This window comes from Bradysia coprophila (genome assembly GCF_014529535.1).
Source record: "Bradysia coprophila strain Holo2 chromosome X unlocalized genomic scaffold, BU_Bcop_v1 contig_173, whole genome shotgun sequence".
NCBI lineage: Eukaryota > Metazoa > Arthropoda > Insecta > Diptera > Sciaridae > Bradysia > Bradysia coprophila.
The window spans coordinates 5,947,105-5,963,097 of NW_023503302.1; the positions used below are offsets into that span (position 1 = coordinate 5,947,105).

General features: G+C 34.6%; 3 protein-coding genes and 1 non-coding gene across 8 annotated transcripts in view; all 4 read left to right on the forward strand.

Moving 5' to 3' along the window:
- LOC119068318 (PH and SEC7 domain-containing protein-like) overlaps positions 1-2,798 on the forward strand; it is a 51,465-nt gene extending 48,667 nt beyond the window's left edge. For both annotated transcript variants that reach the window (XM_037171872.1, XM_037171871.1), the window contains exon 14: positions 1,584-2,798. In XM_037171872.1, coding sequence (XP_037027767.1) covers positions 1,584-1,611 — 28 coding nt within the window. In that variant the 3' untranslated portion in view covers positions 1,612-2,798. The remainder of the gene's footprint in view (positions 1-1,583) is intronic.
- Positions 2,799-6,425: 3,627 nt separating this feature from the next.
- On the forward strand, positions 6,426-6,497 carry Trnah-gug. Its single transcript has one exon. It is a non-coding gene; the product is annotated as a tRNA-His (tRNA).
- A 1,892-nt stretch (positions 6,498-8,389) lies between these two features.
- Positions 8,390-10,133, forward strand: LOC119068329. Its single transcript, XM_037171882.1, has 5 exons — positions 8,390-8,581; positions 8,845-8,953; positions 9,014-9,184; positions 9,251-9,391; positions 9,448-10,133. The coding sequence occupies exons 2-5, from the start codon at positions 8,845-8,847 to the stop codon at positions 10,023-10,025; spliced, it is 999 nt and encodes a 332-aa protein (XP_037027777.1). The 5' UTR covers positions 8,390-8,581; the 3' UTR covers positions 10,026-10,133.
- Positions 10,134-10,546: 413 nt separating this feature from the next.
- Positions 10,547-13,376, forward strand: LOC119068330 (abl interactor 2). 4 transcript variants are annotated; one of them, XM_037171884.1, is made up of 9 exons: positions 10,547-10,701; positions 10,892-10,955; positions 11,108-11,270; positions 11,340-11,543; positions 11,608-11,785; positions 11,841-12,152; positions 12,225-12,288; positions 12,347-12,592; positions 12,775-13,376. In XM_037171884.1, the coding sequence occupies exons 2-9, from the start codon at positions 10,931-10,933 to the stop codon at positions 12,936-12,938; spliced, it is 1,356 nt and encodes a 451-aa protein (XP_037027779.1). In that variant the 5' UTR covers positions 10,547-10,701; positions 10,892-10,930; the 3' UTR covers positions 12,939-13,376. The 4 variants fall into 4 exon arrangements, with proteins under 4 accessions (XP_037027779.1, XP_037027781.1, XP_037027778.1 ...); XM_037171886.1 differs by having other exon boundaries at positions 12,368-12,592; XM_037171883.1 differs by having other exon boundaries at positions 10,548-10,701; positions 12,222-12,288; positions 12,775-13,374.
- The last annotated feature ends 2,617 nt before the right edge of the window (positions 13,377-15,993 follow it).

The window sequence follows — 15,993 nt, forward strand, 5'->3', positions numbered from 1 at the left end:
CCGCTGGAAAATTAACAAAACCAACAAAAAGTTTAAGAATATAAATTACAGTATCTCATAAATATAAACCTGGAGTGTCTATTTTCTTTCTTTCTACCATTCTTTGAGTGTTCTTTCACGTAATTTAAAGGAAAGACATTCTTTGGATAAGGGGCTTTGTTGTATGGTATCTTTAAAAAAAAATTGTGTGCAAAAGTAACGATTTGTGGAAGGAACTGGTAACTATATATAATAAAGTATGAATTTAACAGTAGCTTTGCTTTCAGCCGAAATATTTAGAAAATATTTTTTTAGTTTTTGCTTTCGATATCTTTTTGTATTTCCATTTTTGCTCTGTCTTTCTTTTGTTTATATTGATAAATTGAGTGAGTGTATCAAAATGTGGAATGGGATACGTAAACTAATGTCACTTACTGCTCGCAATCACATATTTTTAGCATATAAAAGTGACACTTCTTATGTTGTATATACTAACAAATAGACTATAATGACGAGATAATATCAAACTAATTGCTCAACTGTGCCACGGCCTCATTTCAAATGAATTGGTAGCGAACAATTAAGAAAATGACCATATTGGAATAGTTGAATGCGAAAACGGCACGTGTGACATTAGAGAATTGTAAGAAAAATGAAATTTCATTCGTTTAGCTCTCCGGTTCGAATATGTTTTGTTTCAAACTATCAAAAAGAAAGCTCCTATTGGCATTCTTATCGTATTTGAAACATCTATCAATGATATTTCATTTTTCTTATAATGCGCTAATGAGGCATGTCCAAGACACAGGAGACGTAAAATTCTGTTCATACTTGTAGGGTTTTAATGATAAAAATCTATTTTATCAGATATGACCAGAAAATATTGCCAATAAATTTAGCCTTTTCGGTCACACTTCTATCACAGGCGGAGATATTACCTTTTTGAAAAAAAAAAGTTTTTCTGAACTCAGTAACGAAAAATAAAACTTTCGTTGGCATTTTTGAGACACGGCCTGCGTCCTAGAGCGCCTAGGCTCGCGTTGAGTGAGACAGTACAGATATGAGAATTATGAGTTCCTGTGAACTCTGGTAAAACCAACAAATTTTTATTTTTATTTTTATTTAGTGAAACATACTAGACCCTGAACAAAAATAAAGTTTTACCGAAAATGCACCCAAAAATTGATTGCTGTTCTTAATAGAGGGACCCTAGGGGAGTTCAAAACGATGGTCCGTTAAGCTGGACCAGATGCTACCCCAACCCCATACAACTAAGAAAAAAAATGTATGGGGTGGGGAATGTACGATCGAAACTTTGAAACATTACAATCAGTTTTTACATTTAATTATTCCACATTTGGTACAATCACTCTAATCATCACAAAATTGGCAAAACATTTTCTTTATTTAAATATTTTAGATTCAAAAATTCCCGCTATTTGCTTTCTATCATAGTATTTAAATGCTTTTCTACAAAAAAAAATATTTTTTGAATTTGATCGAAGAAAAAAAAAAACAATAAATTACGAGAAAAAAAAAACAAAAATCAAAATTTTCTTTATTCTCGCTTTTTATCGATAAAATAAAACCAAAAATTGTTTCAGATGTGACCTACGTGAAACACCTTCGTGAGATCCGACCAGTCGTTATTCATACAACAGTGATGATGATACTAGTGAAAGTGATACAAGAGGTTTACACTTTCTACTTTGTTGTATAATTTGAAATTGTGTCGATTTGTCACCCCAACCATTTTTGAAAAGGCTATACTCGACTCGATGGTGTTTTTTTCGTTGTTTTTTTCGATTTTTTTTTTGTTCAGAGATTTATCTTTTCCTAATCATATATAGGTTTGTTTTTTGGTATTATGCGGAATGCATTTCGGAGTCACGCGACCACATAATGAAATCTATCGAAAGACAAATAAAATGATGAAGAAGAAAACAGGAAGAAAAGTATGAAAAGATAAATTTTACCATTTTATCATTTAACAAAAAAAAAACAATTCTATGGAAAAGAAAATTTAAAATTTGATATTACAAACAAACAAAAAACAATGTGCATTGGAATATTCCACTTCTTTTTTTTTATAAAAGTAAAAGTTTTCATAAAATTAAAACAAAAAGTTAATGGAATAATAAACAAGAAAAAAAATTAATATAAAAAATGAAGATAAAAATAATTAATTAAAAAAAATTGTTAAACATTTAAGAGAACATAAAAGGATGAGATAAGATTGAGAGATAAAAAATGTATTATAATATATACAGAATAGTTACTAGTTATATATAATAACACATACGATGGCTTAAAAATGAAATGCCTGCCAAATGGATTAGTATATTTAAACAAAAAAAGGAAATGAAGAAAAACATAAAAAAGGAAAAACATAAATTTGATCTTCCTTAAAAAACATTAAAAACAAAAAGTTTTTTCTCGTAAGAATTATTACTCTTGAATATGTATATTACGGACCGGATTCTTCACCTGTTTTTGTTTGTTTTTTTAATTCCTTTTTTTATTTATTTTTATTTTTTTTTGAAGAAAAAATGATTTTATTTACACACTTAAATGACCTTGATGAATTTTATGATTTTACAGGACTTTTGTTTAGTAAACAACAACGATTTTATCTAAAAAGAAATTATTATTTTTTGTAAAATGTGTCGCTTACAGTATCTATAATATAAAACGTGTGTTTGAAATTTTAATTATAAGATGTTAACATAACTTTTCGGGCCCCTCGGCACTGGCCCGCATCGGGCGATAAACCTCTCGATATTTTTTCTGATACCCGACGCCCCCAAGACGATAAAAAATAATTACCCGATGCGCCCGATACAAATGTGCTAGTGTTAGTGTGGGGTCGTCACACCATTATAAACATTCAAATTAAAAACTTCAATTTAGAGTGATGTTATCAAATGTTGAACAAGGTCTATGTTTCTATCCTAAAGAAAATTGAATTCGATGACCATACTGATTGACTTGATTTGCTAAGTTTGCTAAAAAAATTGCCAAACTATTCTTTGCCAAATTCTGGAAAGTCCTAGCAAAGTTAACAAAACAATGTTCCAAAGATAGGCCCTGGTAGCAACTGAATTTTTACCAGAATATTTTGGCGGTTTTTAATTATCCTGAGAATTTCGCAAAATTTTCTTATTTTATCCAATTGTCTTCATTTTCTTGAAATGTCTTAAAAATTTGTTTTGAGAAATTCGAGAAAATCATGCGTGAAAACTTTGATTGAGTAATAACACACGTGAATTTACATCTGATTTGTTTTCAGGGCGCCAATTCTCGTGAATTTAAGGTGAGAACTGACAAGTTACGAATTCTAAATTCATGAGAATCGGCGCGCAGGTAATCGGTTTTCCAAGTTTTCAAACAGTGGAACAGCTCCTATTTTTTCGTTGTCATATTAAAGTTCAGCAAATTGAAGTTTTTAATCGAAATTTTAAGTTATTTAGCATTTTAGTTGAACGTTTAACCTGTTACAGACGGTCTGTCATCTGTTATCGACTACGACAGCAAGAATAAACCAAAATCTTTGACTAATGAGGTCTTATATAGCAAAAAACATGTTCAAAACAAATGAAGTTAAAGATTTCTGAAATCAGTCTATGAAAATCTTCGATCGAATGAAGTAATAGTTTTTACGTGTTACGGCATGTTTCATTTTCATTTACATTGCCTAATCACGTAAAGCATTGTACTTAGGAGGTTCCAAGGTGTTATTTGACAAGTTGGGAATACACCCTACTTATCAAATACACAACTTGGAACCTCGGAAGTAATATACTAATAACAGTAAAACTATTAATATGTTTGCCGTCTGTGACAGGTTAAAATTAGAGTGAAACAAGACAGAGATAATGCATTTTTTCTATTATTTTTTTTATATATACAACGAGAGTACATGGGTTTTATGAATTTAGAATTTGTGTTTTATTACAGTTTACAACAATAAAAACGATTTCAGTTTTTTTTAAATTATAAATAAAAATCAGTAAAACATTTTAAGAACAACATAAACAACAACAAAAAAACATTCAATTAAATAAAATGATTAGGTTAATAAAATACATATTGTGTGTACACAAACAGACATACATACAGATTCACACACACACCCACGCATAATATATATTTATTCAAGTATAATTTTCTAAGTAATTTTATGACAAGAAAAATGAAAATATAAATTAAATGTAATGGAAAAGCCAATTCTACAATAAAAGGTACACCCCTCCCTCCCTTATATATTACTTAATTATTAAAAAAAAAAGAAAAAGTAAAATAAACGAAAAATCAAATAAAAAGATTCAAAATCTTAATCAAATTGAGTTTTGTTTTTAAACCATTTTGCATACACCATCCTTTTCTCTATAAAATGGAAGATAGATTCACATAACCAGAGTGGGAAATTGCGAAAAGTCAATTTTTTGCGTGGAAATTGATCCGAAAGGGTCACACGAACATATAGATAACATCGCGAACTGTCATCTTCTACAAGTTAGATTTTCGTGTAAAAAAACCGTAGAGGTAGACTACCTAGAGGAATTATGACCCGAAAATCATTGAAAAATTATGTCACCCACACCACCAACACGAAAACGTCAACTTTGCTTTATTTTGACGTTATGGGTCCCTTTGCTTTTGACATTAAGAGTACCTTGTCTGTACACGAAGCTGTCACACACACATTTAAATATATGATTTTTCATTTTAATTTGTCAGTTTGTTATATTGAGAGAGTCCTTGAAAAAAACCAAGAGTCCCAGAAGTTGACAGTTCCGTGAAGTGCCCTAAAGACCGTTATGACGGAGAAGTATTCAATGTTCCAAACATGGGGAAGTGTTCAATGAGGTAACAATTCTCTTTTGACCCTTTGTTCAAAACAAATTTCTCTAGCAAAACAGTCTATACGATTTTTCATAATATCTTCCGAGTAATTTGTGAGTTACATGAATTTGCTGAAGAAATTTGCTAAGACCTATCTTGGAAAATATAATAAGTTTTTTATCACATACGGATGTCAAAATTACTTAACTAGAAGAATAATTCAAAAATTACACTTCAGGTCTATGTTGTTGTCTCGTTTTCGCTTATGTAATAAAATATAGTACACACTTGTCACTATCAGTCTCCCAAAAATACTCGGTGTATTTACCCCAAAACGGATATGCAAAAGCACCTTACAATGTTAGCAACATACATCATAAGCGAAACCGCTTAACAAATAACCGATTAGTGTTAAAAAAATTGTCACTCCTCTTGTTCATCAAATCTGTTCCTTTTTTTGTTGTTGTATCGTTTTCCTTTACTTCATATGATTTAACATTCATTTTGTTATATATAAGAGATGCGCGTGCGAGTAACTGTTTCGTCCGTACAAAGACGTATCGTTGTTCGTAGGAGTGGACCAGCTGAGAAACCGCAAATTCATGTCTAAATTTCACTGACTGTAACTCTAGCTGTTGACCTATTTTTTCCATCTCCGAAGGTAGATCTATAAATTTGATTATTGATTATGCTTCTGATTCTCAACTCCTCGCAAAGTCGTTTATAATCCTTGTTGGAACGCGATACCAAATTCAGCCAAAAAAGTCCTTCTGTTCGTACCCTAGTTGAGATCCCAGTTGACAATTCCAAAAAAGAGAGAATGCATGTCTTCCTCTATATTTCATCCATTAGAATTCATACTCAAGACAAGGATGCAACTATATAATAATTCCGTGGAAATATTGGTAAAGTGAGTCCCTTGTTCAGAATTGTTTGCTCTGATAAATAATGAATAAACTTAAGGCGACTTCCATTTTTTTTTCTTTTTTTTTGTAGGTAAACGAATCCAGAAAAGTAAAAAAAAAATTGTGGATTATCAGAATTAGTACGCCAACTAGATGTATCCACCGCCGCAGCGATCTACTTCTTTCTTATCAAAAATAGATTCGATTTACTTTAGTTTTTTCAAGGTTACACAACGGTCGGGACTGATAGCGAATATTTTTTGTTAGTCTCATAGCAATATGTAATAAATAATTAATTAATAGTAGACAGTAAATACTTTCGAAATAAACTTTATTGCACTCTCCGCAAATAATTTTGGGTTCACCATAAGTATCTTTCATAGCAATCTTCCCAGATTCACAAACAGGATTTTGGTTCAATCACCTGATTTTTCCTGATTCACATTTCCATTTTTTTTTTATGAACATGTATTACGCCTATGTATATACTTCCATGAATCTTGTTTTTTTCTCTCAACATTTCTACATAAATCTCATTTATGTTGGTCAGCAGTTTGAAGGTAAATAAAAAGAAATTGTGATCGTAATTGCAAATAGTGGGTAAGAGTCTTTTTTGGGTGTGTGGTGATTGTTGATACAGATATATTTCATTGGTATTGTGTACCGCTTATCATGCGCACATACATATCTCCAATAGCCGTGATCGTCTAGTGGTTAGGACCCTACGTTGTGGCCGTAGTAACCCAGGTTCGAATCCTGGTCACGGCAATGTGCAAAACATTGTCACGGAGGAGAAATTTTTTTTCTTTTCATATTCATTCGATCATTAACCCTTGTCCATTCATATAAAAAGATTTGGAGGTTTTTCTTATAATAGTCCATTAAAAATGTTGATCTTTCTTGTTTCATTTCTTAAATGTCTTTTCTTTACTTTTATCATCTAAACAATCACATCACATTTGCGAAAAGACAATGAAGGAGGTAGATTAGATTACGTATCAGAGTGATATCGTGATAATTTCAGGTGATTTTATTACCTTTGGGAACAAGGGATCTCCGATTTGAATGAATGATAGCTCGTTGGATTCGTCTTTCAACTCTAGATAATACGTATATCTTTCATTTTATCGATGTTGTTTTTATTTTCGGGTTAAAGCGTTCAAAACAGAAGGTATGTCAGAGGGTCCCGAAAACAGTTTTTCGGCAATAACGCAAGAGATAATCATTTTAAATTATTGTTATGTTGTACTAATGTCGGCCCTGGAAAGACCTACAAATGGAGTATATGCACTGATTGGTACAAGTACATCCACGAGAGCTATGACCAAAAATATAAAAAATGTTCGGAGAGTCCATTTGTTCCCACATTTTCCAAACTTCATAAATTTCAGAAATTTTCTCGTTATTTAGACCCGCGACATGAAAAGTTGTATACATATCTGTTGTGGATGGTAGATCTGAGGCACTTTCGCATGTCGTTCTCACTTCGCTCGGGCTACAGCTCGCGAAATTTCCTGTAATCTACCACAGGTACATAAACGACCAATTTCTCTTTACTGGAAAATGTGGCATGTTTTAATCTTTGTAACAGCGATTACGCAATAGTCATTTGTGTACCTGGTTTGCACGATTGCAATGTTTAAAGCAGGTACACATGTGAGTTTTCATGCAAAGGGCCGAAAACTCGAGAAAAAATCAGAAATTGCCCTCATTTTCGGCCCGAAGCATGGAAAGTAATTTAAATTTACATTTTTCTATTTCCAATTTCTATTTAGAAAATCGAGCCTCAGTGAAACTTGATGACAAACGAAAGCTTTTTTTCATCTTTTTTATGTTAGAGTAGATCTAATAGAAGGTAAAAATGTTGATTCAAGGTTAAAAAAATGTAAAACCTTCTCTTAGTGATCTTTAGAATAGGGAAAAATCTGATACTCCAAAATTGTTCAAACCTTCACAATTCATTTAAAAGTGGTAATAATGCTTGAAATTAATGAATCATTAGAATTGGAAAAATCTATCGAGAAATTCAGTCTGTCAAGTGACCTGACCTACCCAATAGGTGCCTAGTATTTCATCAATTGCAAGTAAATTTTATTCGCAAGTAGAGTCGAAATCTTGTGTAACATCGTCATTTTACAGCAACATTATTCAGCTATTAAATCCAGTGATAGTTTCAAATCAAACATGTTAGAGAAAACATCCAGCAACAGATGAAACCTCACTATATTTTATTTATTTTATCTGTTTAATGATCAATAAACAGGCCAAAGCCCAATAATATGTCAATCAGCAAATTACAAAAATGGAAAACTTTAGGAAAAATCATAAACAACCACCCCGAAAATCCAAAATCGTTCTTTAGACATGTGAAAGTCTCTAGACAATTCCAGTGTACCTGGCTCAGGTGTTTTAAAAATAAAATAAAATGGTTAATTCGATCCACCCTATTTTAGAATCCAAATAATTTATCGATAAATTCCGTCGTTCCGTCTCTGTGGTCGTATAAGTAGTGGTTCTATTCGTTTCTAATGCCTCGTACCCTTTCTATATGATTTAAAGCAAAGAATCGCACAGAAGCCTTTCATTTCATAATAATTTTAGCCAATAAACTCAATTCTTTTGTTAAATGGCCAATATCTGATCCAATCAACACACGACATTTGTCTTTTTCTTTAGCTGAATTCGTTTTCGAACACATTTTTCAACTTTAATTCAACGCATCGTGCAAATTTTGTAGTCATTCTGTTCATAGCCTGTGTGAATTTAATATCGTTGTTCGTCAGTGCTGCGTTTAACTTTTTTTTTTGTACATTTTTTTGATATCAAATCTGGAGCGACAATTGGCATTAAATGTAAGTAGTAATCGGATAGATAGTTGGAAAATTCAATTAAATTTAAATCTAAAATTCAAAGAGGAACATTTCGAGTAAAGTTGTAATTCCGCTTAAAGAAGGTCGATGCCGTTAATTGCATTTCGTATTGTCCTTTAAATGACCTTATTACCGTGCCGACGCACAACGTTTATTCGAGCGTCGGTTCTGGTTTTTTACTGTAGTACTGAAAGAAAACGTTGTGTGTTCAACTTTACACTTAAGTAATTGAGGAAATTTTACAGATGCTTAGTAAAATAAGAACACCACTCCGTGATATAACGATCGAGGCGTTCGGTAGAGGTGTAAATTGCAACCCAAATGAAGTCGGACAAGACAAACGCCACGTCCCACGTAAGTTGTTTGAGATCATGAAAATGTGACCGAACTTTAAAAAAACCTGTAATTTTACAGATCATGTGGCTCAGGTTAAGAACGACAGCATCGATGGTGAACAGCATCACGCCACACCAGAAGTGGCTGGTTCAATGTTGGACCTTGTGTTGGACATAAATCGCCAGTTAAACGAAACAAGCAATGCAAACGCAATCGAAGTCGAACAAGACCAATCTTACTGCATCCCAGGTGAGTGAATTGAGCTCACGAAAGTGTGACCGAAGAATACAAAGCAAGACGCAAAATATTTTACAGATCCAGTAGAGGACCACAGCGTCGATGGTGAACAAAGTCACATCACAACGGATGTGTCTGGTACTGGTTTGAAGTTGGGCATGAAACGCAAATTACTGGAGCCAACTTCCAGCACCAATTTGGAGGAAAAACGGATCAAAGGTAACCGCATAGTTATAGTGCCGAAATGTTCAAATTAATTGAAAAGTAAATTCCAGTTCTACAACATCCTGATTGGGCGACAAATTCACTTGGCTTCGATGTGGCTAACAATGTAAGCCCAAACCAAGCAGAACGAGAAACGAATGAGAGTCGATTCACGTGCGAACGCTGTAATAAGAGTCTCGCCAGCCGCTACAAGAAACAACATAAGCAAAGTTGTAGTCTTAAGTACTATCAGTGTCCATGGTGTAACTTCCAGCCAAAAAGTGGAAGACCATCTTTTGTAAAACGCCACATGGTTGCATGTAAGGCCAAGGTCACAAATGAAGCCAAAGAAGACTCAAGCGTACTGGGTGATGTTCCGGCTATTCCGAATGTTGCACCACGTGCTGCTGATCCATCAGAGTCTAACATGAATAAAGTTTATTCGGTCGAACGTTTAAGTGGAATGGATGAAGACGCCACTGTACCGGATGACGTTCTGGTAGTTTCGAATGTTGCACCAACCACAGATGGTGCCGCTGCGCCATCAGATCCGAACAAGAGTCAAGTTGTTGTTGCAGCTCCAAACATTTTTCCGTTGAAATGCGATCAATGCAATACGAGTTTGATGCTTCACATCCAATTAGTATAGACGAAGCACAATTTTCTCATCTACATCGACACTTGCATTATGTAAAAATCATTTTTTTTTGTGATTAATAAATGATACTCAGTGAGTAATATTGTACTCAAATTGAAACGGCGCATTCATATCTTTGAATTATTATTTAAAATTCCCGCACATTTCTCGATATTGCGTCGTTGCATCTCCTCTGTGGTCATTTTGTATGGTTTTTAGTCTGAAATATTGCAGTGAAGTCATCCTGGTAAGTAAACGCAAAGTACCATAAAGGCTGCCTTTAAAATTTTATTCCGATTCGAAGTTCCAGTTACGGAGGAGAATGGGTTTTCTCAAGTTAAATGCACGAAACTTAAATTGATCGCTACGTCTGGACTTGCATTAATTGACCATTCACCAGCGCTTTCTCTGACCGGTGGAATTATTGTTTTGGTCAATTTGTACTTATTCTAATTTTATTTAAATTTTGCGCCTATTTCGCGTCAATAAAGAATATTATTACAGTGTACAGTGTTTGCAGTGTATACCCGTTTCTGACTCACTCGACGCTCTGAACGGTTTCATTTTCGCCATAGAAAATGGTTGACAGTATGTGACAAATCGGTATTTGTGTTCTTACATTTCATCGTTTTAATTAAATTAGAAATAAATTTGAAACAACAAAGTGAACAGATTTCATATAATTAAGGTAAATTTGCTAAATTAAGACAAATGCAGATTGCAATTAGTCAATTTAACAGAGTTTACACCAGAAAACATCAAAGCAAATTCTACATCAAGTGTGCGCCATCTACATTTCGATTGATGGAATGAATTAGACATAAATAATAATGATTTGTTACTAGAGTGGAAATTAATTTTTTTTTGTTATTTTCTAGTTCTCTTATTAGCACTGCGGTGATTCAACAAACTGTATAATGCACAGATATTCGTATAATACAGGTGAATATTTCGACCAGAGTTTTGTGTTAATGGAATGTAGTCTTTTGCCGTCGATAATCGATAAACATTCCAAAAATTTATTGTCTACATCCGCCTAATGTATACACCCCATTTTTCTATCATTCATTTTAATTGTAATTTGTATGTGTCAGATTCGTCTTACCAAGATCGTCAAAGTGCTATGGGCAGTGAGAACATCATGGACGAATTGGCATCTTTAGTTCGTACAGAAATACCGGAAGGGCGACAAAGTCTTCGCGACAGTTACACAAATTTGGAACGTGTTGCCGAATACTGTGAAGACACTTACTACAGGTGAGCGAAACGAAAAACCGAAAGTGTCTGACCGATTCATAATGAGCTCATAAATCGGCTACGATTTAGATCGGAGAATAAGAAAGCCGCACTGGAAGAAACGAAAAACTACACCACCCAGTCACTGGCTAGTGTTGCCTATCAAATCAACACTTTGGCATACAATTATTTGCAATTGCTGGATCTGCAGACGACTCAATTAAGTGAAATGGAATCCCAAATGAATCACATCGCTCAGACGGTATCGATTCACAAAGAAAAGGTTGCCCGACGGTAAATACATGCGGCTCAGTTTTTGAATCTCCAGTTATTTTATCGGAATTTCATTCCAATGCAGAGAAATTGGTGTCCTGACAGCGAACAAAGTTAGTGCGCGGCAGTACAAAATTGTTGCACCGCTCAATCCCGAGAAGCCTATCAAATACGTTCGCAAACCGATTGATTATTCCATTTTGGATGAACTAGGTCACGGTATTGCTCAGAGTCATAAACAGAAGCATCGCGGTTCCAGCCAGGTTCTGAGCAAATTTATGATTTTCCAAAATGCATTGTACAGCGTGCCAATTACAGGGTTCGATCCAGTCGGTAAATGCAATTACAATGGTTGGTCCACCACCTACTACAAAACCGCCAACTCCACCACAAGTTGTCCGTGGCAATACGGGCACGTTAGGTAAATCTGCCGGCAATACGGGAACATTGGGAAAAAGTTCCAGAGAATATCGAACGCCACCAGTTGTCATTCCGCCACAAGTTCCATCGCATTATGCTCCAAATTATCCATTAGGTCATCCGAGAAGATCGGCCGGTTCAGAACGTGGTCCTGGATACAGTGCATTGCCAGTACAATCCAATCAGCAACAAATAACAACACATCATCAGGTGAGCCACGTTTTTGACGCCCTTTTCTTGATTTCAACGACAATTTTCCTAATTCAAAATTTATTTCAGCAGGTGTTATCGCACAATAATCTGCCGCCACCGCCATCCAATTACGACGAAAGACACAGCATGCCACGTAAGATTTACAATTTTCTCGGTTATTACGATATGAACAGTCAAAATGTTAACCACAGCCCCTCCGTCGCCTCTAACAGTCACCCATGAAATGCCCGATCATGGCCACATCGGCATGCACACTTTGGGCCGTAACATAACCAGACCTGGATCACAATCTCCACCATTGCCACCGCCACCACCTCCAGATGATGACGGCCACCAACATTTCGGTCGACCACGAACATCACAGGGTCCACTCGCTCCAATCGTTCCGGACGATCAAAATTTGCCCGGTTGGGTACCGAAGAATTACATTGAAAAGGGTGAGTGCATTTTGAGATTATTAGTTCAGTACAGTGCTTCCAGATCGTTTGATTGACGTTCCGCGGAGAATTAGTCGGTTAAGTGTGTCTGAGAGCATTTCAGTACTTTCATCGTTGATTTTGTGTGTGTGTGTGTGCGTAAATTGTGTTTGGCTCTTATATCGAAATTGTTTGTGTTCCAGTGGTTGCAATTTACGATTATTATGCCGACAAAGACGATGAACTGAGCTTCCAGGAGAGTTCCGTATTGTATGTGCTGAAAAAAAATGATGACGGATGGTGGGAGGGAGTAATGGACGGTGTGACTGGCCTCTTCCCAGGTAACTATGTCGAACCATGCGTGTAAAGTCGTCTACCGTCAATTTTGAAGAAATTAGGCTTACGAAAAAAAGGAAATTTTTATGAATTTTTGATATATAAAGACAAAAAACATAGAGAAATAGGGAAAATACAACACACACACTGCGTACGAATTTAACGTCTCACTTCTTCAGTCAGCAACGTGCTACTTGGTGGTTCAAAGAATTTTTTACTCTTTTGAGTCTCACTAGAATTTCAATCAGGTCTCTTAAACGGACTCTAACAACTTCAGACAGCTTTTCGGCCAGAGCACAAATGAGTCAATAGAAGCGAGGCATTGCTGTTGGAAAATTCAAGCTTCCATTCCAGTTAGTCTTTTCGAACCACCACCGATCGAAGGCAGCGGGGCCTATGAAAAGCAAGGCTGTATACTTTGGGGAGGTCACGCAGATACAGATACGCGGGTTACACACCACAGTTGATGATAAAATGGCCGATTTCATAGAAAAATTCACCTACTCTGATGATTCTCGTCGTCTTGATGATGTGGTGAATTTTTTTACATGTAAAATCATCAGAAGTGGTGTGTTCCCGCGTATCTAATAAAATGGCGGTCTGCGTGACCTCCCCAAAGTATGCAGCCTTGATGAAAAGAAATGTTGGAAATATTTTTCAATAATTTCCAGAATTGTTGAAATTCGAAATTCATTTAAAAAAAGAAAGGTTCTGTGATGTGTCGGATTCGGCAATGGAATTAAATTAATTCGGTCGGATTCCCATTACGACGACGGTACCAATTAAGTAAACGATACGAAAAACGCCACCACTTTCCCGATTATTAGAATTTTATATTGTTTGGGATAATAGCTGTTGTCGGAAGGTCACTGACAACGTGAAAAGTCGATACAATAACCTCAATTTCACCAATTTTGTTGAATTATTTAATTACGTTTGTTGCCTTGTAATTTCACAATGTTATATTAAATGTTTCGGTTATTTATCGGACATGATATAGAGTGACATTGGATCAAAAAAATGCAATTTGAAACTTTTACCTAATGCCTAGCGGTACGCGGTATAATCTGCAACTTCTTTTGATTAAACCATTTTCCAAGTGTTGTGAGACACAATATTTTACTTTAATAGGTACAAACATCTTTGTCGATAAAGCATGGGGTAGGGGTAGTCGTTCCTGAAAGCCTGGAAATTCATCACATTTCCTCAGTTAGAGAATTTCAGGCATTTCAAGAATTTAAATTCTTAAAAACTCGTGAAAAAATTCTGAAAATAGGCCCTGTTCTACAGTCAAATAAAATTGTGGAAATTTGATGTGGGGGAATGGAAATGAAAGAATTTCAAAATTTTTGAAGAATTTAAATTCTTTAAGATTTTCAAAAATTCTTGAATTTCAATTTCACGAAAATAGATCCAGGTAGAAGGAAATAAGTTCATAACGGAAAGACCTACCCACTGACAAAAAAGTTTTAAGATTATTACCTGTGACAGATAATCTTTCCCCAGGTAATGTAATTTCTCATACAAAAACAGCATTACCTGTCACAGATAATGTGATTTCAGTGCAAATGCATCGAATACATTTCACGTCCTACTGCTGTTATGTTCAATGGAATCGGCCTAATCAAATTCCCTACGGTAGAAGATCAATCCTGAAATAGTTATTTTCCTAACGCATGCTAAAATGTCTTTTTAACGGATGAGAGGTTTCCAGGTCGAGCCGGAGGCGAGTGCTGGAATCGAATTCGCTAAAAAAGCCTTATGATAAAAGTTAGGAAGAACGTTTTTCCTCATTGACGTGAGAAATGAGCGACGAAGTCGCGATATTTCAACACTAGTTAGGAAAAGTCATTTTATCCGCTGTTTTGTTAGTTGTTGTGATATCGGAAATAAAAAATGTTCTGTTCCATTAACTATTAAGATGCGGCGAAAACTGTTTGCCGATAAGAGTCGGTTTTGTTTCTCTCAAGATCCATTAGTGCCAAGTGATTAAGAAGAATGTGCTACCTTTCGCAAACGGTAAACCATCTTTTATCGACAGCAACGACAAAAAATGAGCTCTACTGTTAATATGTGTGTAAAGTTAAAGCGTGCAGAGCCTTAAAAAATTAACAATAGAGAAAAGAATAGCGAATAAGTCTGCACTCGAAGGCACTGTACTCTCCGTAATTTTGTAATCTTTTCTTGAATTTTCGCAGAAATTTTTTATGACAAAGTTTTGAAAAATGTAGAAAAGCTTGGGAAAATTGAAGACAAAATGGGAAAACATTTTCCCAAAAATTATCTCCGCTCCATACAAAGCTTTATTTTTTTGTATGTAGAAAGGGAACTTGTGGGAACAATTCTGTTGTACAGACAGTTCCTATTACGACAACATACTCCTGCTGTTAGTTTTATATAATTTTCAACAAATTTACAAAGAAGAAATGGCGCAAAAAATATGAATTTAAAATTATATTTGTCTTGCTTTCTATATCTTGTGTAAGAAAAGCTTTTTGTTTTTTATTCTCATTTATCTAATTGAATGAAATTACAGCAATTTCAAGACGATTATAATCGAGACATAATTATAATTAAAATGAATTGAATTCGAATGGCAAGGGAGAGAGAGAGAGAGAGAGAGAGAGAAGGAAGTGTGCTTTTTGTTATTAAAGATATAATCGAACCGGTGTAAATTATTTCGATTAAGAGGACAAAACAGATCTATTAAAATGTACATTGATATCTGGGACGGGGGCATCATCATGATTGTTGTTATTATGGAAAATAATATTGAGAACTAGTTGTCGACTAGTTGATTGGCTGACGGTGAACATTTATAAATATATATTAATCATCCAAGAAGCTTAATGATAACAACAACTACAAAAACAACAACCGAAAGGCAGAAAGCAAATATTGTTCAGTAAATTGATATATTTTTTGTGTTCTAAGAAATTCCGTAATGTCGATGAATTTTATCGTTTAATTTTAGATAGAAATAATTTATTATTCATATTTTAGCCTGATATTACACATTATAATTGTTTCTCTATATAATAAAAATAAATGAAAAATAATAAATCGATAAATAGCACATTTAGCTA

Coding starts and splice junctions, on each gene's coding strand:
- LOC119068330 (XM_037171883.1), top strand. CDS start 10,931: ATGCACAGATATTCGTATAATACAG. Junction 11,544..11,607: donor AAAGAAAAGGTTGCCCGACG/GTAAATACATGC, acceptor ATTCCAATGCAG/AGAAATTGGTGTCCTGACAG. Junction 12,289..12,346: donor CGAAAGACACAGCATGCCAC/GTAAGATTTACA, acceptor TGTTAACCACAG/CCCCTCCGTCGCCTCTAACA.
- LOC119068329 (XM_037171882.1), top strand. CDS start 8,845: ATGCTTAGTAAAATAAGAACACCACTCCGTGATATAACGATCGAGGCG. Junction 8,954..9,013: donor AGACAAACGCCACGTCCCAC/GTAAGTTGTTTG, acceptor GTAATTTTACAG/ATCATGTGGCTCAGGTTAAG. Junction 9,185..9,250: donor CCAATCTTACTGCATCCCAG/GTGAGTGAATTG, acceptor AATATTTTACAG/ATCCAGTAGAGGACCACAGC.